This window comes from Fundulus heteroclitus, chromosome 10 (genome assembly GCF_011125445.2).
Source record: "Fundulus heteroclitus isolate FHET01 chromosome 10, MU-UCD_Fhet_4.1, whole genome shotgun sequence".
Classification (NCBI taxonomy): domain Eukaryota; kingdom Metazoa; phylum Chordata; class Actinopteri; order Cyprinodontiformes; family Fundulidae; genus Fundulus; species Fundulus heteroclitus.
The window spans coordinates 20,259,700-20,282,659 of NC_046370.1; the positions used below are offsets into that span (position 1 = coordinate 20,259,700).

The 22,960-nt window shown below is 40.9% G+C and overlaps 2 protein-coding genes across 3 annotated transcripts; both read right to left on the reverse strand.

Moving 5' to 3' along the window:
- Positions 1-914: 914 nt before the first annotated feature.
- Positions 915-11,781, reverse strand: LOC105939475 (gastrula zinc finger protein XlCGF57.1). Of its 2 annotated transcripts, none has more exons than XM_012881667.3 (2): positions 11,397-11,781; positions 915-3,200 (listed from the first exon to the last, which is right to left on the reverse strand). In XM_012881667.3, the coding sequence occupies exons 1-2, from the start codon at positions 11,623-11,625 to the stop codon at positions 1,771-1,773; spliced, it is 1,659 nt and encodes a 552-aa protein (XP_012737121.2). In that variant the 5' UTR covers positions 11,626-11,781; the 3' UTR covers positions 915-1,770. The 2 variants fall into 2 exon arrangements, with proteins under 2 accessions (XP_012737121.2, XP_012737120.2); XM_012881666.3 differs by having other exon boundaries at positions 915-3,203; positions 11,397-11,779.
- Positions 11,782-16,764: 4,983 nt separating this feature from the next.
- LOC105939454 (gastrula zinc finger protein XlCGF57.1) lies at positions 16,765-21,268 on the reverse strand. The gene is made up of 2 exons (XM_012881609.3): positions 21,110-21,268; positions 16,765-18,682 (listed from the first exon to the last, which is right to left on the reverse strand). The coding sequence occupies exons 1-2, from the start codon at positions 21,147-21,149 to the stop codon at positions 17,280-17,282; spliced, it is 1,443 nt and encodes a 480-aa protein (XP_012737063.3). The 5' UTR covers positions 21,150-21,268; the 3' UTR covers positions 16,765-17,279.
- Between the last annotated feature and the right edge of the window lie 1,692 nt (positions 21,269-22,960).

A 22,960-nucleotide genomic window follows, 5' to 3' on the forward strand; every position in this document is an offset into this window, starting at 1 on the left:
TGTTAGGAACGAATCATGGCACCGGGATGTTTGATTTTGTGGACAGATAAAGAAGCTGAGGTTATTTTAAACACCATATTAGAACATAAAGTTAATAAAACTCATGTCAATTGGGAATAATTTTTGACTTAATCATATGGCCAAGTGTATAAACAATGGTTGCACGTGTGACGCAGCACAGCGATATTCATCGAATATTTCATGTACACACACACAGGTTCAAAACCAGAGCGTTTATAAATACCCACTTTGGCTGGAGTTTTAGGATCATTTTAAGGGGTGTATAACACCATTTATGTGGTTGAAAGGCATAACCACATAAAAATCTCTAGTTTTCCCAGATATCCTCTTACGTGTGGACTAGGCCATAATGCTGTTACCGAAGTAACCAGGGCAAGGTGAGGTAATGTTCATCTGCCTGAAAGAGGGTCCGCTGAACGCCTCACCCACAGATTCCACCTCCCACCTTTTCCTTAACCAGTCATTGAACCCCATTGAGAACATTTGGAGATGGATGGCAAGGGAAGTTTACGAAAATGGATATCAGCTCCAGACAGTGGATGTCCTTTGTGAAGCCATCTTCAACACTTGGTAGCATTGTTCCCACTAACCACATGGAAACCCGTGCATCAAGCATGCCTGACATGGTAATGCAATATTTTAGTCAGAGTCACTTGGCAGCTGATGCTCAAACCCTTCCCAAATGGCACGACCCAAAATGCTAAAGGTCACAAGAGTACAGGAAGCAGAGCAAAGAAAGACGGGAAAGAACAGTCCTACATCACACCTGGGACAATAATCTGAACAATATGAATTGTTAGTACAAAATGTGAGGCACCAAATCTCAGAACTACATCTGTTCTAACTTTATACAGAAAGTGAAACATTCCCTACAAACAGAACGTTACACAGCAAACCTTTTAAGAAAAACAAAGTTTATTTAAATCAAATACAACTTATTTATAAGCTTTAGACATCCATAGTCTGATATTTTTTTCATAAACACACTTGGTCATATTCTCTGCTTTGTGATTACAAGGTATGTAAAATAATAACTCATGGATACAAATACAAGTGAGTGTTAGGCTCAGTCATTTTTACAACTGGATAATCCTTGGACATGATCGGCTGAACTAAACCAATGGATAAACTTCTTAGTAAGAAACTGAAGTCCACCAGAAAAAAAGAAGAAATGTCTCCACGCTCCAGCCGACTATCAATCTTAGAGTGTTCTGACTTTAAATGCTAAATCCTGGTTCTTCAACCAATTATTTGGTTTTAGTTTCAGATTTGATGACTAGATATGCTGGTGGTTATTTTTTGCAAAGTATTGCTTCATAGGCATGATTTAAGAGCTTTTTAGGACCAAATACCTCAAATTGTTCACTTTATATTGGTAGCTGACAATTTTTACACCCCAACTCATTATGCATGCCATGCTGCAAAAGATGAGTTACTGTATGAAAAAAAGAAAAGAAAAACAGCGACACAGTTGGGTCCCGTGTTAAGACTGAAATTTGACTGAAACAGGAGCAACATTAACAATAAGCATATTTATTTAGTGTTTCAGTACCAACCAAGGGTAAAATGTTAAGAAAATCATAGCTCATAGTTGCTGCACCTCTTGCAAAGTTAAAGTTATAACACCTATACTTGTAGTAATTAAAGTCAATCCAAACAAAGAGGTACATACGACAAGCCACCTTTTATAGAGGTGACAATTTTTTAGGTTTTACCTCAACGTTTTTCCTCCATTTCTAAATGTGCTTTTTATCCTAAGTGTAATGTCATGTGTCTGTTTAAACTCCCCTGCTGGGAGAACTCCTGCCCACAGACGGCGCAGCCAAAGGGTTTTTCTCCCGTGTGAACCGTAATGTGGGAATCTAGATGGGTTTTCCGGGTGAATCTTTTACCGCAGAAGTCACAGCTGTAAGGCTTCTCGCCCGTGTGGACCGCCATGTGCGTCCCGAGATGCGTTTTACGGTTAAACCTCTTGCCGCAGACGTCGCAGCCAAAAGGCTTTTCTTCGTTGTGGACGGTCATGTGAGTCCTAAGGTGTGTTTTGCGTTTGTAGCTTTTGCCACAGATCTCGCAAGCAAACGGTTTTTCGCCTGTGTGAACCGTCATGTGCGCCCTAAGACTCGTTTTACGGTTGAACTTTTTACCACACAGATCACAACCGAAGGGCCGCTCCCCTCTGTGGACTATCATGTGGGTCTTCAGGTTATTCTGGTGTCTTGCTCTTTTGCCACAGATGTCACACACAAACGGTTTCTCCCCCGTGTGGATTCTCATGTGCGTCTTCAGATTGTGCTGATGCTTAAATCGTTTACCGCAAACCTCGCAGCTAAACGGCATCTCTCCGGTGTGGATTCTCATGTGTATCTTCAGATTGTGCTCATGCTTAAAGCTCTTGGCACAAATCTCACAGCCAAAGGGCTTTTCCTCAGAGTGGACTCTCATGTGAGATTTCAGACTGAAATGATCTCTGAATGTTTTGCCGCACATATCGCAGCTGAAGTTTTTCTTCCCTGTGTGGACTTTGGTCTTTGAATCTGCATTATGCTTCACTTCAGAACATTTCAGATTTACTGAACAGGTGGAGGAGCTATTTTCTGTGTTGCGTCTCATGTGTCTCTTCAGAGATTGTCTGTATAGAAACTGTTTACCACACTCTGAGCAGCTAAATGGCTTTTTGACAGTACTACATCCATTATCACTGCCTATTCCGGACTCTGCTGCTCTCCTTCCTTTACAACCAGAGTCAGTCTCCGACAAGGGTTCCTGCCAATCAACGTCATCCTCACTGAATTCAGTCTCAGCGGGGTTAACAACGCCCCCACCAGTCTTTGGCCTTGAAGGTTTCCTGACCAGTTCCAGTCGTCCCCAGTCCTCTCCGTCGGTTTCTGTTTTGATCCATTTGAATGAGCTGCTGGTCGGACGCTCGGCCTCTCTGGTGTCGGTTTGGCTCTTGTGAAGCTGTGAAGTCTGAGGTTCCTCTTCCTCATCTTCAGCCTTTACTATAACAGTTAAGGGGAGTCGGCTGTGTTCATTTCCGTCCGGCCCGTAACCAAACTCTCCCCCCTGACTGATCCAGAGTTCCTCCTCTTCCTCTTTTACGTGGAAGGGTTCTGCGTTCTGCTGATCCAGGCTGGGGCTCCAGGGAACCTTCTCTTTCATCACCTCCAATGGCTGAACATCTGCTGGAAACACAGAAACACGCATGGACAAGTTTTACTTCAAATATACTTGCAGTACCATTGATTAAAAAAATTTGACTACATTGTTCATATAATACTGGACAGGTGGTAGTTGTCCAGAGACAACTCTCAAAAGATTAGCTTCACTGTCCAAGAAGGCAGTGGTTACAAGATCTTCTGAAGTGGAGGTGGAGATATTTAAAGTATTTATATACTTTAGTGAACTTGGGCTTCCTGGGATCCTTACAGACATGTTTCTTTAGCACACACAATTGTGCTTTTGTTTGTCGTTTGTGTCCCAGTGTTGCCCTGTGTTGGACTGGGAACCTGTCCAGGGTGTACCTCACTCATTGACTGCTGGAAATAGGCAGACCCTGCACAGATAAACCAGTATAGAAAACGGAGGGAAGGATTATGTCTGCTTGTCTGAAATCTGACACAATTATCCCAGTGCTAAAACAGACCAACATTTCACTCCAAGACCATAGGCTCCTAACCTGACCCTATAGCCAAATTAATTTCATTCCGCCTAGCTCCACTAATCCATCTGGAACAGATCCATAGGAATGGCGTTTCAGAAGGCTGGGCCTTATCAAAAATCCTTGCATATGATTGGATAAGCCACTTGTCTGTCATCTTTATCGATTTAAACCACTCACACCGAAGCTAACCCGTGATGCTGATGAGAGCGACGCACGAAAAAACAAAACTTGCCAAATCCGGTCGGGAGAAGGGAAAAAACATCGTTTCCACCAACAAAAGCCTTCAGAGCCGTTCTCTGATGTTCTTTTAATGAAACAATATTAGGTAGATTGGACAACACGGAAGAAATAGCAGCATCAATGTTAACGCTTGCTTCCTCGATGCGAGCCGCCATTGTTGTCTGAATCAAAACAGTCTCACGTCACGGTCGCTTCTCCACTACATCACATCTATGAAACTGATTGGCTAGACAATAAAACTGGTTAAAGAAATCTCTATGGAAGCTGTCCCAGGTGGATGTGAGTGAAGCTAGGCGGAGCTAAGCGGAACGAAATTCATCTGGCTAGGGTCAGGTCAATAGGCTCCATGTTGCTTTAACACATTTGGAAAAGAACAGCAAATCTTGTCAAAAGGATTTTTGTGGATTAGCGCTCAAATTTGAATAGCATAATTCCAAGAAGGCTAGTCACACAAATGCAGGACCTTGACTTCAGCAGACATTTGTGTTGGTGGATACCAGACCTACAGAGAAATAAGTACATGGACACGGAGTGGTGCACCTGTAATGAACTCTCTCGGAATGTTAAAATAACAAAAGGAAATCATAATCAATTTCAGACGTCAAAGAGAGGAGCTCAGACCACGGGAAATAGGATGAGAGGAGGTGGAGTGTCTAGTTTTAAGTTCCTGGGGATTATCATCAGTGAAGACCTTAAATGGCATGTATGCTCAGACACCGTAATTTAAAAAGCCCGTCAGAGACTGTACTTCCACTGAAAACTGCTGGAGCCGTTTTACCGAGCTGCGGTAGAAAGTTTATTAACATATTGCATCACTGTGTGGTTTGGGAACTGTTCAGCAGCTGACTGAGCAGCTCTGCAGAGGGTGGTTAAAACGGCTCAGGACACCATTGGTCTTCCTTTACACCCTCTGGAGCTTATTTACCAGCCTCAATGTCACAATAAGACGTGTGACATAGTGAAAAACTTTACATACCCCTTTCAACATTTGTTCACCTTGCCACCTCAGGGTTTCCCTCACTGCATTATAAGCCTGGCGGGCTTTACTGGCCAGCCTTAATATCAAGAATCAAAAATCGTTACCGCCATTATGTGCCAACATAGTAAAACTTTTCATGAGACAGACACTGGCTCAGAATGCACACAGATTACATATAGACCTATCAAGCAGGCACAACAAGACATAATAGTTCTACAGTTTAAGAAAATAAGTTGTTTGCTGCGACCAACAGGCTTCCTGAGAAGCTTAAAATGTGCTAATAGTCTTTAGGGTCTGAGAAGACTCATATTTGAGTCCAAAAAGTCTGATAGCAATCCCTATGTGTACGACTGAATGGGGTACCGCGCGCGAGCTATTTTTAGAAACACAACGTCACGATGACGTCACATCACGTGGTACGCAGTGGGGCAAACTCCGGAAACCCGCCGCTGTTTCGCTGTAATAGACGTGCGTTAGCCTAGGTTTTACTCGGTAAACGACTGCTTTTTCCAAATCTAAGACCATGGTTTTTAAACATTGTTGCTATGGAACGTGCAACAGCGACTCGAGGTACGCTGATCGGCCGCATATGAAGGATGTTTTCTTCAAGACTGCCAAGGAGAAATGTGTGTGCTTGGAACACCGGGGCGGTCGGCCTACACAACAGTTCAACCCGGAAAAAGTTACCAAATTCAAGTACATATGTAGCAAGCATTTTGTCGGAGGAAAGGGCCCAACCGAAGAACATCCTGACCCAATTCCAGCGACATCAAGTCAAGGTAAGAGTATTTTGGTGGCCGACATGTTAATAAAGTAGCGCCTGCTACCATGACAGCATATAGGCTATCATGGTAGCAGGCGCTAACTTGATACCCTGCTACCAGGATAGCTTACTCAAAAACATTTCAAATGAGACAAACATTAAACATATACCCATTCCTGGACGGTGATTGCAAACAACAACAAAAAAAAACGGCCGACGCTGCCATGATCGCCGCGCAGGAAAAAAAAAACAAAGCTTACCGTTCATCAACTCGGCCAGTTTTCCAGTCTTTTTAAGCCCTCGAACCTCAAGCCATCGTTTGAGCTGAAGGTTGGTGTGTTCTTCGACAGTGCGACCAGTAAACCGTGCGCCTGGGACATCGTCTTGGGAAAGTTTAACGGCTGTAAAGTCGGTCATATCGCTGGTTCTGTTGCGCTTGTAATAGCTGGGTTATCCGTGCTTTCTCTCCTGTATGCCCTACCTAAGCGGCAAAAGGGGCGTTGCTCTTGAGACGGTGACGTCACGTGCGCGGTACCGCATTAGTCACCCAACTAGTGATATCACTGGAATAATGTCCAGACAATGTTTTTTCTTCTCTTGAATAACGATAAACCTCTTAATATAGAAATAACTACTACTTTTTACGCTAAGCTTGTAAAAAGGAAAGCACAAAACTATACTATATAATACTAAACTATAACTGAACAGACAATTTATTTGATTTAAGCAAATCTACTCATCTTCAGGTAAATCAAACAGGGTTTTGTTGGAGCAAAGCCTCAACAGTAAAGCTAGGCTATGAGGACAAAGGAAAAGGGGGGGGGGGGAAAAAAACAACAACAAAAACAAAAACGGACATTCAATTATATTCTGGAATAAAAAGCTGTTTTCCAGGAAAATCACTAATCAAGCAACTGAAGCAAACATGGCAGCCACAGATTGTCTGATAGCAACATTACTTTTCCACAGCTGTTGATCTGAGGCTCACTGACATTAGCTTGGCTGTCGGTTATCATGGAAACCATGCTGTCTTCTCATAGAAATGTTTATGTTAGCGCTACATTCAGGCCTAACGCTATAATTTGACCTCTATGTCCAGAAACTAGGATGTCTGTAAACAATAACACCGTAGTTAGGAAGTCCGGTTTGTTAAGGCGCCAGCTTTCACAATAATCACTTTTAAACGTGGTTGGTTGTGGTTATTTTCTCCCTCTTGACGCCAAAACCTCCGGCACGGGACAAAAAGCTGCTTCATACAAGCATTACAGCTGATGAAGATGAGAGCAAAGCTGTTGGCTTATTAAGTTTCCCTGGCTCCGTTTCTTTGGACGGCTCAACCAGAACTTGACTTGCATTGACTGAGCAGCATGGCTCCAGCACCACTAGTTCAGCTCCTGCTTTTTATTTTTCCTTTAAACTGTAAGTGAGGGAAATAACCATGCGAGCTGCCTCATTGTTAAAAGTGAAACAATATAATCATGGCACAAAAAGTAAGGAAATGCATGTTTTTTTTATTCTTAGTAAAATAATTCTTGGCAATACATCATACATTGTTGGAAAACCTGTTTATTTCCCTTTAAATAGTGACACATTTGTAAGGAAAAGCAATTTGCGGGTTGAGCAGCAGTGTATGAGGTTGGTTCCCATGGAAAAATTGTCAGATCTCTGCCAATGCTACACAGCCTTTTTTGTGTGGGTGTGTAAAAACACTCGAGAGGATAGAGGTTCGGTCCCAGACGGTGTGGGACTGACTGGCTGCAGAATCCCATCTTCACGTCTGTTTGCATTGAACTAGCTGGATGATTCTGAGGCTTGTTTTTCCCAGCAAGGTAGCACCACCACACCATCACACTGCCTCCATCAACAGCTGTTTGGCACTGCCAGGGCTGATATAGCAGGTTTTTTCCATGATCGCAACCTACATGCTCACCTCTGCTGCTCAACCCAAAAATGCCTGTTTTTTTCCTTCAAAATGTGTCACCATTTAAGGAAAAATAAACAGGCTTTCTAACGGTTTAAGCCATTCTCGTAATCAACCAATCCCAGATGTCTCTACTTACTGTTCCAAGTTTATATTATTCACCTGTACTGTAGGTAGGAGCTTAGCTGGGCCAAAACAAGCCTCTACACAGCTCAATGAAGTAAAAACTAAAACTAAAAATTTTACAAAAACACAAAAATTCTGCTGCTGAGGGTTTTGCCTTTTTTTTTCATGGTCCAATCTGCTATTAAGAATAAGTCTGGATTTTTTTAGTATGACTGTTGCCAATGACATCGTTAACAAATCTGACCTAATCAGAACTGAGCTTCACAGCGTATGAATAGTATAAACATAAATTCTTCTGTTTAGGTTAGTGTGTTTTTTATTTAAATCAACCAGATTTTTGTTACTTTATCTTTGATGTTTTATAATATCATTAAACCAATATCAGATACTACACATGGTTTTAGCCAAAAGGTCGAGAAGCGATCTTTTGTATTACAGTGAGCCGTGTGTATCCCCTGTAACGTCTGAAAGATCTCTACTTCTGTGTCACATATTTCAGTTCCTACCACAAAAGCTCTTGTGAATTCCTAAACAATAATTTGGGGATAATAAAGTGCGAGATACTTTGAAAGACAAAAAAACAAAAATAAAACACGAAAGTCCGAAAACATGTAAATGCAATATTTGTATTGCAGGAGGTCCAGTGGAAACAGGCCTCCTTTAAATTCTGCTGTTTATCCTACTGGGATGTAAAAGACAGTTTAAACTCACAAGCTTACATTCCAGTACTAATTTTGGTTTTTCTATCGGACTTATCTTGTCTAATGCTGGTGAGGAGGAATTTGGGCTGAATCTCCTTTCTGCCGTGGCTCGGGTTTACTGAGGTTAGAGGACAGTGGTTTCTGCGCAGCTTTGGTCCCACCGCAGCATTTCAATCAGGCTGAGGTCTGGACTCTGAGTGGGGTATTGCGCCGCGCTCATTCCTTTCGTTTTCAGCCATTCTGTTGGAGCTTTGCCTTGACCCAGTTTCAGGCGAGCGTTGGCTACAGAACAGAAGGATTCACATTTGACTTCTCAGCCAGTGTGCTGCAGATTTTCAGCTGTGTTTGGGATCAATGTCCCGTTGGACAACGTCATTTTGGACAAGCTTCGCCAAACAATTAGGAGCTAATGCTTCTCACCGGAGAACGATGAAAACCTATAACCCTTCCCAGATTGTAGGAACAGCAACAAGAGCTTTTCTACCAAGCTGTCCAAATAAACCCCGGTAAATTGTGCTTTTATAGTGGTGCCAACACTGAACATTACTGAATCAGCAGCTGACTGCACAAACACATTTCTGTTCCCGTTTGGCAGGTTGTAGTTTTGAGAATTTCTAATGATAATATCTAGAGATGGACCGATCCAATACCCGGATAGGATATTGGCTCCAATATTGACTATTTAGCTGGTTCAGATATCGGCTGATTGATGCAGATCCAGCATTCCGATCCAGTCATTTCTTTTTTTTAATTAATATCATACACAGTAATACAGTTACGGAAATCTAGCCGCTTCTATGTTTGCGAGCAACGCGCAGCAGCTAGCGATGAGCAAACACAGCAACATGGAGCAAGTGCCAGGCTGAAACAAGTCTGCTATTTGGAAACATTTCAAACTTGATACGCCAACAAGTCCGATTGCAACATGCAGCATCTTCAATGCAATGTTGCGAGGGGGTGATGAGGTTGGTAAATTCAACACCACAAACGTAAATAAGCGCCTCCAAAATGCTAAGGAACAATGTTTATTTCTAGCCTGATAACTTCAGTCACATGGCAAGGTACACGGTTTATTCAACAGTAGTATCGGATCGGTATCGAGTATCGGCCGATACGCTTAGCCCAGGTTTAGGTATCGGATTGGATCAGAAAGAACTGCATCGGTGCATCTTTAATCATATCCAAATTCCATCGTTCCGGTTACTCACACAGCCGGGGGTCATTGCTGAAGTTTTAGTCCCACAAACTGACTTTCATTTACCTAAAATTGAGTAGAATGTTTTTTTTTTTTTTTTTTTAGAAACTTAGTTACTTAAAGCCTTCGTGCACCAAAAATTGATTTATGGGCACAAATTAAATTATCAAATGCTTGTTTCCAGCAAAAACTGGAAAAACATTTATGTTGAGACCAACTAAACCTGGAACATAAAGGAGGATTATATTCGCCCCCCTCCTTCTTATTCTTGCTAATAAAACCACTTTATTTCCCTTTGATAGGTGCCATGTTTTTTAAGGAGAATATTATCTGTTGGTTCTACCCCTGACAAACTTGCCAAATGCTAAGTGGCTTATACAGCTATTCACTCTTGTTTGGTGTGAACTGGATTGGATGACCGGAGACGAGACATATTGACTATTTAATAGTTAACAAACAGGAGCCTTTGTAGTGCTTGGGAGTGCTGTACACAACCTCCACAGGCTGGCACCTCCTACTCTTCCTCCTCCTTTTACCATATAGCCTGCTGTGGAATGGCATCCCTTTTTTTCAACCAGCGTTTGTTTATCAAAGACTGTAGTCTTTCATAAAGAAGCGTTGACATTTCATAGGGTAGAATTTGGTCCTCAAGAGTGGAGATATTGGATTGCCACTGGTTGCAGAATCTCATTTTGATTTCAGTCTGCATTGAGACGACAATGGAGTCGTTGCCCCACACCATCACGCCGCCACCACAGAAAACCGTTGGGGATTGGGAGAGAGGATTTGTCAAGTTTTTCCATGGGTTGAACCCACACACGCAAATCCGTGGCATAACCCATAACAGCATTTTGCGTACAAATGTGGCACCACTAAAAAGGGAAAATAATGAGACTTTTCAACAGCTTTGTTTATAGACAAATAAAATTGGTACAAGTAAAAGAAAACCACTTTTTCTGCTAAGTTTATAGCTTGCACTTTAAAAAAAAAACACACACATTTAAGCTGAATACATTTTGGCTGCACAGTGGAGCACTGTTTCTTTGCAGCAAGATAGTCCTGGGTTCGAACCCCAGCCTTGGGTCTTCCAATGTTCTCCCTGTGCATACATGGCTTCTTCCCACTGTCTGAAAACAGGACTGTTCGGTTTAATCGGTCCCTCCAAATGTCCTCTGTCTGCTGCCCTGTGAGGGACCGCTGACCTGTCCAGGCTGTACCCCGACTCTCGCCCAATGGCCGCTGGAGAGAGCCCAGTACAGACATTTATTCTGACCAGATAGAGTGCCAACATTCACATTTCATGTTTGAACGTTTCATGGCAATGTATAAATAAACTGTTCAGATTAAGCCTCTCTTTATGACTCTAATTCCCAACAGATTTTAATGTAAACGCAGAGAAAAATTAACCCGGACTTTCAGCTTTTTAAACCCTGCCGTGGATTTAATTTATTTTCTCCACGTACATGATTTTCAGGTTCTTTAGCTTTGACACTAACGAACCTCCTCACACTCACAGCTGATCAGTTAATCAATACTTTTGATCAGCATCACCTGGCTGCTGCTTTTCCACTGACTAGTCGGCGTAGGTTCGGATTTTCCCTGCATTTTTATTGAAGTGAAGGTTTGCTGTACTGGTGCTTAATGGCCTCATTTGTACATTTCAGTCAACACTAGCAGAGCCGAGTGGTTCTAATGAAGCTTTTCGGAGGTGCCCTTTAAGGCATTCCGCCTTTAGAGCTACAACAAGCTACCAGCGGAACCTCCCGATGAAATCAGAGCTTCTTCTTACCAGCTGTTTGGGGTCCACCAACATCCTGCGGCTGATGGACACCGAACTGTTTCATCTGCACTTTGTCCTCTAAAGGCACGCTCTCTGCGCGCTGATGGACATAATCCACTTCTTTCGCGGCGTCCGCTCTCTGCAAAACGAACCTGAGGCTGGTTTCACACGAACCAGGCCGAACGCTGACATTTCTGCCAGGCTGGATCCACGGCGCTGTTACAGGAGCTGGAAACATTCTCCTACAGGGCCTCCGACTCTTTCTTTGTGTTGGCGTTCTCTGGCCCCCTCCTCGCTCACCGTCATTTGTTTTTTAGAACAGGCATCTGCACAGCCACCTTCGTGCTCTGTAACCACAGTAACCATATGCCCTCCCTCGCCATGGGTTCGAAGAGAAACGAGACGTCAGAGCGTCTGCCATATTGCGAGAGGCGTATTTCTCTACCTGGCTGCCAGCACAACACACCTTGACTAATGGAGGGTTCCAAAAAGAGGAGCACTAAACTCAGTGTTAAATTAATTTTGGCAAATATGCGTCATACATCATGACGTGTTCATTTTAGCAGTGGTGAGGCTGATTGCCGAGAGAAATGCTGAACTAAATCCTACACAGCTGCCCTATTTTACCTTTGAAAAACACCAATTCCCAACAGATTAAATGTTACTCAGATTGGCTGTTCAGTTAATTTGAGAGGTGGATGTGAAAACCTTTAATAAACAATTGATGATATTTACCATTTCTTATATTAACACATATTACAGCAAAAAAAAAAAAAAAAAGTCATTCCCACATGTTATAAATGAGTTTAAAACTAGCATCCAATCGCTAAATGTCTTACCTACAAGGGTTAATTTGATAAAGCTACCATATGTTGTTTATTATGTGAACATTGTTGTTCACATAATGTGTTAAATCTTAGATAAGATTTAAAACTACGTACTGACTGCCCAGTAGACCATAACTAACTGCTGCTCATCTGCAAGAGACACGCAGACATTACGCTTAACTGGGATTTTATCATCACACAAATGATTTTGCTGAAGCAATTTTGTAGGTACAGGACTCCATCACTGTTTATAGAAAAAATGAATGACTTCCATGGAGAACAGTATCAACCGTTGCTGAAATACACCTTAGAGTCAGCGGGTTGTTCACACTGTTGTGGAGATTATACGAGTTAGAAAGAAAATTGGAATGAGACACTGGAAACACTAGGGCGATTAGAAATACTCAGCCCTGCTAGGACGGGATGTAAAGATGGACCACAAGCAGCAAATTAATTTAAACTTAAAGATGGAATTATGTCTGAATCTGAATACAGAATAGTTCAAAGATCTTATTCTGCATTTAAATTCAAAGTAGATACTGTATTTTAAACTGGGAGATGACTTAATTTAAATAACAGGATAATAAATCACAGATTAGCTTTAAGAGTCTATATTCACATAAATAAAAATAGTTACTTGAAACCAAACTTGTTTTACTGTAACATTTAGCTCTGATTTGTAATGTGCTTTTCATACAATTAGAAAAGCACATTACAAATTAGTCCATAGTAAAGTTCCTATCACTTTCCCTTTCTTGACAGAACTGATTCAGAGGTAGTTAAAAAAAAAAAAAAAAAAAAAAAAAAAGCTTTAAAAAGAGTTGGTGCTCTACATTCCATCTTATTTTACTTAAAAAAAAAAAAAAAAAACTTTAAAAATTTGTTCTACTGACCTAAGGATCTCTAGGGGTGCATTCATACCAGCCCTTCAGTCTCTGGCTGGAGATCAGTTCTGGAGCTTTGATGAATTCTGGTCAGGCATCAGCATGGTCACGTTGGTTCGTAAGTGTCTCACTGCTGCCACCTCCTGGAGTCAAGTAACCCCTATAACATTCAGCCACTCAGGTTTTCATGATCAGATCTAGACTGAACGCGAGGAAAATTGCTAAAATTGGGTAAGACCCTCAAAAAAGCTTAGGGAACATTTAACCAAGACCCCTTTAAAAGATACCTAGATAATCTGATAGCTTGGAATGAAACAACGACATGAGGTATGAGTCAAGACTTTTACACATTAGAGATATTACTGCATCATTCCACTTTTTTTTTCTTTTTAAATCACAGGCTCCAGCGGCAGATCTCCAGAATTTCACATGAGGGGACAAAGGAGTGTCAAGAGATCTAGGCAAGGGGGCAATTCTGAACCTCTTCGGTGAAGTATGTGAACGTTTCCTGTAATGAAGTCAACCGAATATCCAGATAAACACTTTAAATGTTTTACAGTATTTTCTTCTTAGAAGACAAAAACAATTTTTAGGTATAAATGCACTTTGTCTTATCTGCCTGTCTTGTTTCAGTAATAATATTTTATTTTAATTACAGATAACATGACATTTGTTAAGCCACACCTTTCTGATTTCATAACACAGCCCTACAGAAAATATATTTCCTGCACTATCTAATGTCTCTGCACGGGAATTTATACAGAGAATAAATTCATACCGGTTGGTCCAGCTGGTGTCATACATGTCATGACATATTCATTCCAGCTCATTCACCCATTCTCCAGGTGAACACCATTTACACTCCTCAGCTTCTCCCATGATGGAAAGTGTTTTACATATTCCTGCTTTTAGTCTTTTTTGTGTTTATGTTAGAATTTCATGAAAAATGTAAAATACAATTCATAACTTCTTGTCCCTGACCAGATTGCCGAACTCTAGTTGGCTGCACGGTTACAGTCTGTGCATTTGATGTCTTAGAAAAACCCAGAGATACTTAAACTCCTCCACTAGGGGCAGTACATCCTCCCCAACCCGGAGAAGGCACTCTACCCTTTTCTGGCTCAAGACCATGGTCTCGGATTTGGAGGCACTGATTCTCATCCCGGCCGCTTCACACTCAGCTGCGAACTGCTTTATTGGGAGCTGTAGATCACGCCCTGATGAAGCCAATAGAACCAGGTCAACCGCGAATAGCAGAGAGGCAATCCTAAGGCCACCAAAACGGATCCCCTCAACATCTTGGCTGCGCCTAGAAATTCTCTCCATAATAGTTTTGAACAGAATCTGTAACAAAGGGCAACCTTGGCGGAGTCCAACTCTCACCGGAGACGGGACCAGGCTCTGACACGGTCATAGAAAGCCCCATTTAAACCACCCTTGTTAAACCGAGCCGAGCCGAGACCAGTCTGAGCTTGGATCAGTTAACCAAGCCGAGACGACCGTTTACACACCACACTACTATCCCGGTTCCTTGGTTGCTCCTCACCTCCTAGTGACGATCTGCGGTACTGCTGCTCTCTGGGATTGAAGGCGGGACCGAGCAAATCAAAATGGCGGCGCCCGTAACATTCAGGATGTTATGGTTAGACAGAGTCGGCTTTTGGGACGTGGATAAGACAAACAAACGTCTAATAAGGATTTACAGACGCAGGAAACAACGACAGACACTGAGATTCATCACACTGCTAAGCAGAATCATCTCTGGAAATCGTGGGGCATGGTAAGGAAGCTAGTATTTTTATGAATGTCTGACATTTGTCTGGAGTGTGAATCAAGACGTGCAGCCAGACACGCCGGAAAACCCGCGGACAGTCACCTGACTGTAAGGGGATGACGCGGTCTGCTCATGCGCTCTTCGTTATCAGATAACCGGGATAAAAAAAAAAAAAACAGTCCAAGACCTACTAGGGAACTGGTCTGCAGTTAGCGCGGTCCAGTTCAGTCTGCTGACCATTTACACACAAGAGTTATCTCGGTTACCGAGCTCGGACAGGTCTCGGCTCGGTTAAAAAAGTGTAGTGTAAACGGTCCTATAGAGACCTAACAGCCCTTATTAGAGGGCCCGGTACTCCATACTCCTGGAGTATCCCCCACAGTACCTCCCGAGGGACACGGTCAATGCCTTCTTCTTTGCTTAAGTCATTTTGCTGCATTTTTATTTCTTCATTGCATTGCATTTCTTCACTGCATTGTCTTCTTCATTGCCTTGCCATCGTGATAGCTTTAGCCAGAGTCAGATCTTTGTCAAGCTGCATTCTTTCTGACAGTGATGAATCTTCAATACCCACTACAAGCCTATCTCTCAGAAGGCCATTGTGAAGTGCACCATACTCACAGTTTTCTGCCGGTGCACATAGAGCTGTTATAAACGAGTCCACACGTTCTGATGGCTGCTGCACTCTCTTATTCAACATGGTCAGTTCGTAAATCAAGTTCTTCCTGGGGACAAAGTGTCTATCAAAGGCTGTTTTAACAGCATCACACTGCTGGTGCTGCATGCCCGCTATCTAAAGCCCTCTTAGCACGTCATCAGCCTCACCCCCCATGCAATAAACAAGTGTGTTTTACTTGATTGGCATCTGAAGAGTTGTTCAGATTACTTGCAAGCCTAAAACGCTCAAACTGTCGTATACATCGCTATGGAGCTAAGAGAGTGACAGCTTGCAGCGACAATGAAAAGAGATTTGGCATTGAAAAATTAGACTTTGAAAAGTCAAATATTGTTAGAAAGTAAAACCTTATGATGATATTCTCATTTTATGCTGCAGCCTTTTTTCAATTAGAGATGTTTTCATTGTCACTGCAGAGTTCCTCCAGCTACCATGACAAATCTCTTTTTTCCATGTAGCTGCAAGTTGTCACTGTTTTAGCTCCATAATTTTCCCACTTCTGGGGTTTGGAAAAATCCAAGTGCTCCAGTGGTTTGATGGTGAAGGCTGCCGCCGCCATTGCCTGCCTCATCGGTGCGTCACCACTGTCCGCCGTTGTCCCTGCTGTTGAGGCCACCGTTGCTCATGCTGAGTTATCCATTGCCGCTAGCCGGTTGCAAACCTGATGTTATTAATCTTAATGCATGCCAACTTCTGACACCATGTTGTGTTAGGTCCCATACAAAAAAAAAAAAAGAGTTGCAGCTCTTGGATTACTCAAATCTCTTTATTTTCCGTTCAAACCCAATGTATTCACATGTCCAATTCCCCAATACACAGACATGGTCTGTCCTCTAGCATTGATACATGTAGTTCTATGCATTACACCACAAAAATCATCTTGACTCATCTGAATCCACACTTGGCCTCCACTGGCATTATCCTACAGACCTGCTAAATTTCAAACAGCTCCCAACTGGTGACCTTTCAGTGACAATACGAAGTATCTATCGAACTCAGGCTAGTTTGTATGACTCTATGGGTTTGCTCATCCCCTTTACTACTCCAAAGTTATAATTCAGCGCCTTTGGGGCAGAAAGAGAGTGCCTTGATTGTTTTTTGTTGTTGTTTTTACAAAACTTTAGTTTTCAATTATGATTAAAGAGGCACAGTATTATATTTTATGTTAGTTGTGACACCTGTATTAAATACTGACTGAACAAACAAGAGACTGTGGTTTTCTCACATTATTAAACTTGGACAAATTTATAAAATATAACATCACAGAAACCTATTAAGTTACTGAATAGAAACAAATAAGTTGATGCGAATAAAATGTATGAAAAATGAAAAATCCCCACAAAATCCCACACCTTCAACAGTGTTTTAAGCATCATGTGTTTTTCTTCAGTTAATCGGGTGGAACAAACTTTAATCCAATTAACCATTAATCGACAATTAAACATAAGTCGATTATTTGTTTGTAATTGTAATTTTTATTAAGGATCCCCATTAGCTGTTGCCATGGCAAACAGCTAGTGTTCCTGGGGTCCACATTAAAAACATACAGTAAAAAACAGTTACAAATATAAAAATTTCCAAAAATCTAATTTCTTAAAAATTACTATAGGAAGTACAAAAGAACAAGTAAAATAAAACAGCCAATAAAACAAGAACAAATACAATACAACAGCCAGTTTTGCATCCCTATTTCACAGTAAATCTTTCTGAAGTTCTCACAGCAAGCAGTCCCTATTTACTGTGAAATCTCAGTTTGTGCATCCTCAGCGTTTCCAGTCGCGTGAACTTATGCAAACAATGGTCGCAGCTGAATGGTTTTTCCCCGGTGTGAACAACCATGTGTCTTTTTACATGCGACTTCTGAACAAACCTCTTTCCACATTCCTTACAGGCAAAGCTCCCCTTTCCAGATTTCTCCTTTTTTGCATGAACCAGCATGTGTTTTAGGAGGTGATCCTTCCGGAAAAACTTCCTACCACACTTATCACACGACACCAGGTTCTCCCCGGTGTGGATCCTAACATGCTGGAGCAGACTTCCTTTATAAGTAAATCTGGTGCCGCAATAACCACAGCCAAAGGGTTTCACTTTTAAGTGGGTTATCATGTGGGCTTTTAGATCGCCTTTGAGTCTGAAGCGTCTGTTGCACTCGCTGCATGCAAATGGTTTCTCTCCTTTATGGATGGTCGCGTGCGTCCTCAGGGCTCCGTTTGTGGAAAACTTTTTGTCACATAGCTCACACGCAAAGGGTTTGTTTCCTGTGTGGGATGCCATGTGAACGGTAAGACAATATTTCTGGCTAAATCTTTTACCGCATTTTTCGCAGGCAAAGGGTTTTTCTCCAGTGTGGATTCTCAGGTGACACTCAAAATGATGGTGATGGCGAAAGGTCCTTCCACAATCTGCACAAAAGAGTGTTTGTGCGCCACGATGGATTCTCATATGAGACCTGAGAGCAGATTGTTTCTGAAAGGTTTTGCCACAACTTTCACAAGAGAAAGATTTTCTGCCAGCTTTGAGTCCCATCTGCGAATCGACGCCCTGCTTTCTTCTTGAGGGTTTCTTCTCAACCGAACGCCTGGAAGCCCTATCTTCTGAATGATCTGTTATGTGTTTCTGGAACATCTGCTTCCTCACAAACTGTTTACCACACTCAGAACAGCTGAAGGATTTCTGGGCAGTTTTACCTCCCGGTTTCCTGTTTACACCTGGCTGACGAATTCTGGTTTCCCCCCATTCTTCATCACTGTCTTTGTTTTCCGATCCTGAACCTGACAGATTGTTGTCGTCATCATCATCATCATCATCATCATCATCAGTCTCAGGAGAGTCTGAAGAATACTTTTCACTATTTGGATGTAAAGGAGTATTTGGATCTGACTTCCAGTGTGGTTCTGATACATAAGGTTCGGTTTTCATCTGTTTAGCTGAACGGAGAGTTGGAGCTTCGTTCTGTCTGCCAGCTTCACTTCTGATGTGACGAAGTTCTGACAACTGAGGTTTCTCCTCCTCTTCCCTCTTCACGGTAAGCTGCTCTCCCTCCCGACTGACCCACCGTTCCTCCTCTTCCTTCTTTATGTGGGGACATGCAAGGTTCTGCTGGTCCGAGCTGGAACTGCACAGGTCAGGAGTCTCTGCAGGAAACACGTGGACATATGTGCTAATACTTCAACCCAGCTGTGTTTATTGTGAGTATAGAAAGAAATGTGTTAGGATTGTAAGTATAGGGTATTTGTTAAACACCTTTCAAAAAAGGTTTATTTACTCATAAAATGGCTGTTAAAAATGCTGGTGAAGATTCTCAGTCATCCAGGCCATGGTCATTCCAAAATAAGTAAAAAAAAAAAGAAGTAAAAAACAAAGCAACTGGACTTGTTTTTGTAGTTGAAGACATTTCGCCTCCTCTCCAGGAAGCTTTCTCAATTCAAAAAGTCTGGAGTAATGTGGAGTAACAAGCTTTATACTACTGCCTAACAAAGGCTTTGTAATGGCTTAGATAACATGCAAATTCAACCGAAACAGGTCCACCCCTTAGTAATGGTCCAGTTGATTTGGTTTTTACTTTTTTTTTTTTTTACTTTTTTTGGAATGGCTGTTAAAAGTTAAGTGCAAATAAAAAACAAAAAACAAAACAAAATGAAAACATTCAACAAAAACCATGTTTAAACAATATTTACTTCAGTCAATATTTACCCTTATTTGGTTGATATTTACCCTTATATTCTACTCTTGGTGGATTTTGTTTAGAGCTAACTTTACATTAGACAGGTTTACTTTTTTATTCTTTATTCTTTTTTCATTACTAATAATTGTGTATAACCATCCATGTGTTTGGCACTGTCACACCCGAATTTCCCCACTGCGGGACAAAATTTTGGAAACTTCAATGGGGTGATTTAATTTACTTCAGTCATGACACATTTCATTCTGCTGGAGTTATGATCCTTATTTTATAGGTTTCTAGGCTCCATTTTGGAGAATATCAGTGAGACAAATTGTCATTGGGTTACTGTTATAGAGGAAACTGACGGAATATAGATAATTCTAGTATGTGTATATGTTTATAATAGCAAAGCGACAAGAGACAAATATTTTATGCAGACCTGGTTGAGAAAATACAGTGGAAGCTGAAGTATTTTACTGATCAGGTTATCATAAGAGGTGATTTTGATGTAGCTCCAGATAGATTCAATGATCATCTCCCCTCTAGAGGCCAGCATCCTCTCTTCAATAATATTTTTGAGAACTTGGTCTCCAGTAATAATCTGACAGATTGATGACGGGTAAGAAATCCTGATGTAATACAATACACCTGATTCAATTCCTCCATAAATGGCCAGTATTCAAGGCTAAACTATTGGCTAATTCCTCACAATATGACAAATAATGTTTTAAGCTGTGAAATATCACCGTCCCTTTTAACTGACCATTGCCTGAGTTACCTTGTTCCTCTCTTTGACTAAATGTAAATGACCTTCAGCCCTTATTTGGAAATTTAATAGCAACCTTTTGCTTAATAAAGGTTGCTTAAGCATTAAAACTATTCGTGATATGTTCTGCCCAGGCATAAAATATCACTACATGGGTGTAAAAAGAGAAAAAAAGAGATCTCTTTACTTGTGTGGCTCCTAAAAAAAAAAAAAAGGAGATTGATATTGCACAGCTCATCGTCTTTGGATCTCAGCCTGAGGATGCGGCAACAAGGTTCACTGGTGAGTGACAGAAACCGGTCTCTAACTGGTCTCTAAAAGTTACCAAATTATCTCCTTTTGAGTTAATAACTGAATTTACTGAGACATTTTTCATTGGCTTGTGGTGAATGAGTAACGGTTAAAACTCCAATTGCAATTATAGTTAAAGTTGTCAACGTTTGCTGGACAAGTCTAACCTAATCAACAACTGTCTAGAAACCCTTTTTCCGGGCTAAATACGTTAATAACTGTTAATAAGCCAATTGTTAGAGCTAATTATTTCAGGCTCATGGCCCTTGATCACAACCATCTGAATTTATTTTTTTGTTATAAACTATCCTTTAATTTTGAACGACATATTATAGCTTATAATTGCCAATTCTAATTGATAATAATTATTCATAATCAAACAGGTATAATTGCATAACATACCACATACACTGTTGGAGGCTCTGTCCCTTGTTTTGATGCTTTCTTAAACAATTTTACAATGTATTACTCCTCACTGAGACTTCTTAAATCAGTGTTTGCAAAAAAATATCTGCAAACATATCTAGACATCTTTTATTTTAAGTACTTGCTCCATTACCTTTTATATGCCTTACTGTTGTTCTTTATCACCAAAATCCCAGGGACTTGTATTCTATATATATATTTTTTTTTTAGTTGATTTAGTAACTTAGCTTGTTGCACTTTTCTTTGTACCTCTACAGGATATGTATTAGTTAAATAAAAAAATATAGCTAGTCACCAGTCAAAACTAAAAGTCTATCTGAGAGAAAACAAACACACAAGTAAACGTCATCCTCTGAGTTGTGCAGCTGCAGAAAGCTAACAGCAGAACCTCCAGAAATGCAACTTTCTTCTCACCAGCAGGTTGTCTTCTGCCATTGTCAGCAAGGGGCTTCATTTGTAGTTTTCTTGTTGAAACAGACTTTCAGAGCTGTTCTGCTGACGATATTCTGCTTCTTTCTTGGTGGAGGCTCACAGTAACTAGCTAGGCCCAGAGTGATACAACTGAGAGAGCGGCGACACCATAGACATAATACAAGAGTAGACCCCGCATTGACTGTCGCGGCGCAGGAATTACGGCCGCCATCTTGGGGCGGTCGACCTGCCACCCTAACCTGCTGATTCAAGCTGAACACACTAATGATACATCAGCACTGTGCGGCTTATCTTTGTTTAAATCGACGGACTATTGACGTCTGGGCTTTTTTATTATTATTTTTATAATATTAGGTAGAGAGATACAGGTCTACACGTCCAAGTTTTTGTGACTTAGTCTCTCCAAAATTGCATCTACTCCGTGAAGGCATCAGAGCTTTAGGCATTGGTGAATTATATATATATATATATATATATATATATATATATATATATATATATATATATATATATATATATATATATATAATTATAATGCTGGTCTGATCTGAGCTGCTCCCACCTGGGTTTGATCATCTGGTGGTGCTTGCGCTGTCAGGTGAGGAATCTTGCTGACGTCAGGAAACTATATATATATATATATATATATATATATATATATATATATATATATATATATATATATATATATATATATATATGTGTGTGTGTGTGTGTGTGTGTGTGTGTGTGTGTGTGTGTGTGTGTGTGTGTGTGTGTGTGTGTGTGTACATGTACAAATGTGTTTGTTTATATAGTAATAAAAAAACGTATAAAAATTTGTGAGTGGCTGTGTTTTGAAACATACATCCTGTCAGAATATTCTATTTATTTTAACCCCACTAAGATTATTTAAACGCACTGGACCATTTGTTATAATAGCTATAGTTTTAACGTTTTAAGCAAAACAAATGTGAAAATTAGTTCAACATTAAACGAGTTATAGTTGATTAAAATTGATTCTGCACCTGGTTAACACATTGGACTGAGCGGAGTTGTCGACCGCCCCAAGATGGCGCCGCTAAATCTCGTCAGCGCCTATAGGCGAGAGCGGTCGATGCGGGGTCTACTCTTTATATATGTCTATGGGCGACACTCCCACAGACTTTTATTGAAAGGATGGAATGCGGAAGTCACGTGGGTCATGCAGCTACAAACATTTCCCAGCGTGGACTGCAGTTCATCCTCGGTGTTTCACAGTCATTTTCTCCGGTAAATGGTAGAAATTACTAAATAAATTGGCATTTTAAAGCTTTAGCTGGCTTCCCCGTACTAAAATAGGTCAACTGTGACATTTCATGTAGCCAGTTTTAGTAAATTATTCACGTTAACCATCAGGTATGAATGCAGCACGGGTCTGGACGGATTTAAACGGGTCTATTTCAGCTAATTCAGCCGTTTAAGATATCTGGCGCAGTTTGAAATAAAAAAAAGTTTATAATTGTTTTTGGGTTGTTGTTTTTTTGTAGATGTCTGAGCTTAAAATTATTTCCAGTGAGACTGACTGTGTGTATACACGGAGAAGCAGCATTTAGTTCCTATGCTCCACTTTTATGGAACAAACCTCCAGAAGACTGTAAAAGAGCTGAAAGCCTGAGTTCTTTTAATCAAGAATAAAAACACATTTGTTTAGGATTGCCTTCAACTGTTCTAATTGAACCGTTTTACTGAAACATCATTGGTTCAATCTTGTTGTCCTGTTTTTAATATTTGCTTTTAGTTTATATTTTTCCATGTTTTATTTTGTTTCAACTTGCTTTTATTCTGTTTTATTTTCCTATATTTTATTCATGT

What these genes read in the sequence shown, in the direction of transcription:
- LOC105939475 (XM_012881666.3), bottom strand. Translation starts at nt 11,625, where the DNA reads ATGTTTCCAGCTCCTGTAACAGCGCCGTGGATCCAGCCTGGCAGAAAT. An exon ending in TGGTGGACCCCAAACAGCTG is followed by an intron (nt 3,204 to 11,396) that starts GTAAGAAGAAGC and finishes CTGTGTTTCCAG; the next exon opens with CAGATGTTCAGCCATTGGAG.
- LOC105939454 (XM_012881609.3), bottom strand. Translation starts at nt 21,149, where the DNA reads ATGAAGCCCCTTGCTGACAATGGCAGAAGACAACCTGCTG. An exon ending in TGGCAGAAGACAACCTGCTG is followed by an intron (nt 18,683 to 21,109) that starts GTGAGAAGAAAG and finishes TGTTTCCTGCAG; the next exon opens with AGACTCCTGACCTGTGCAGT.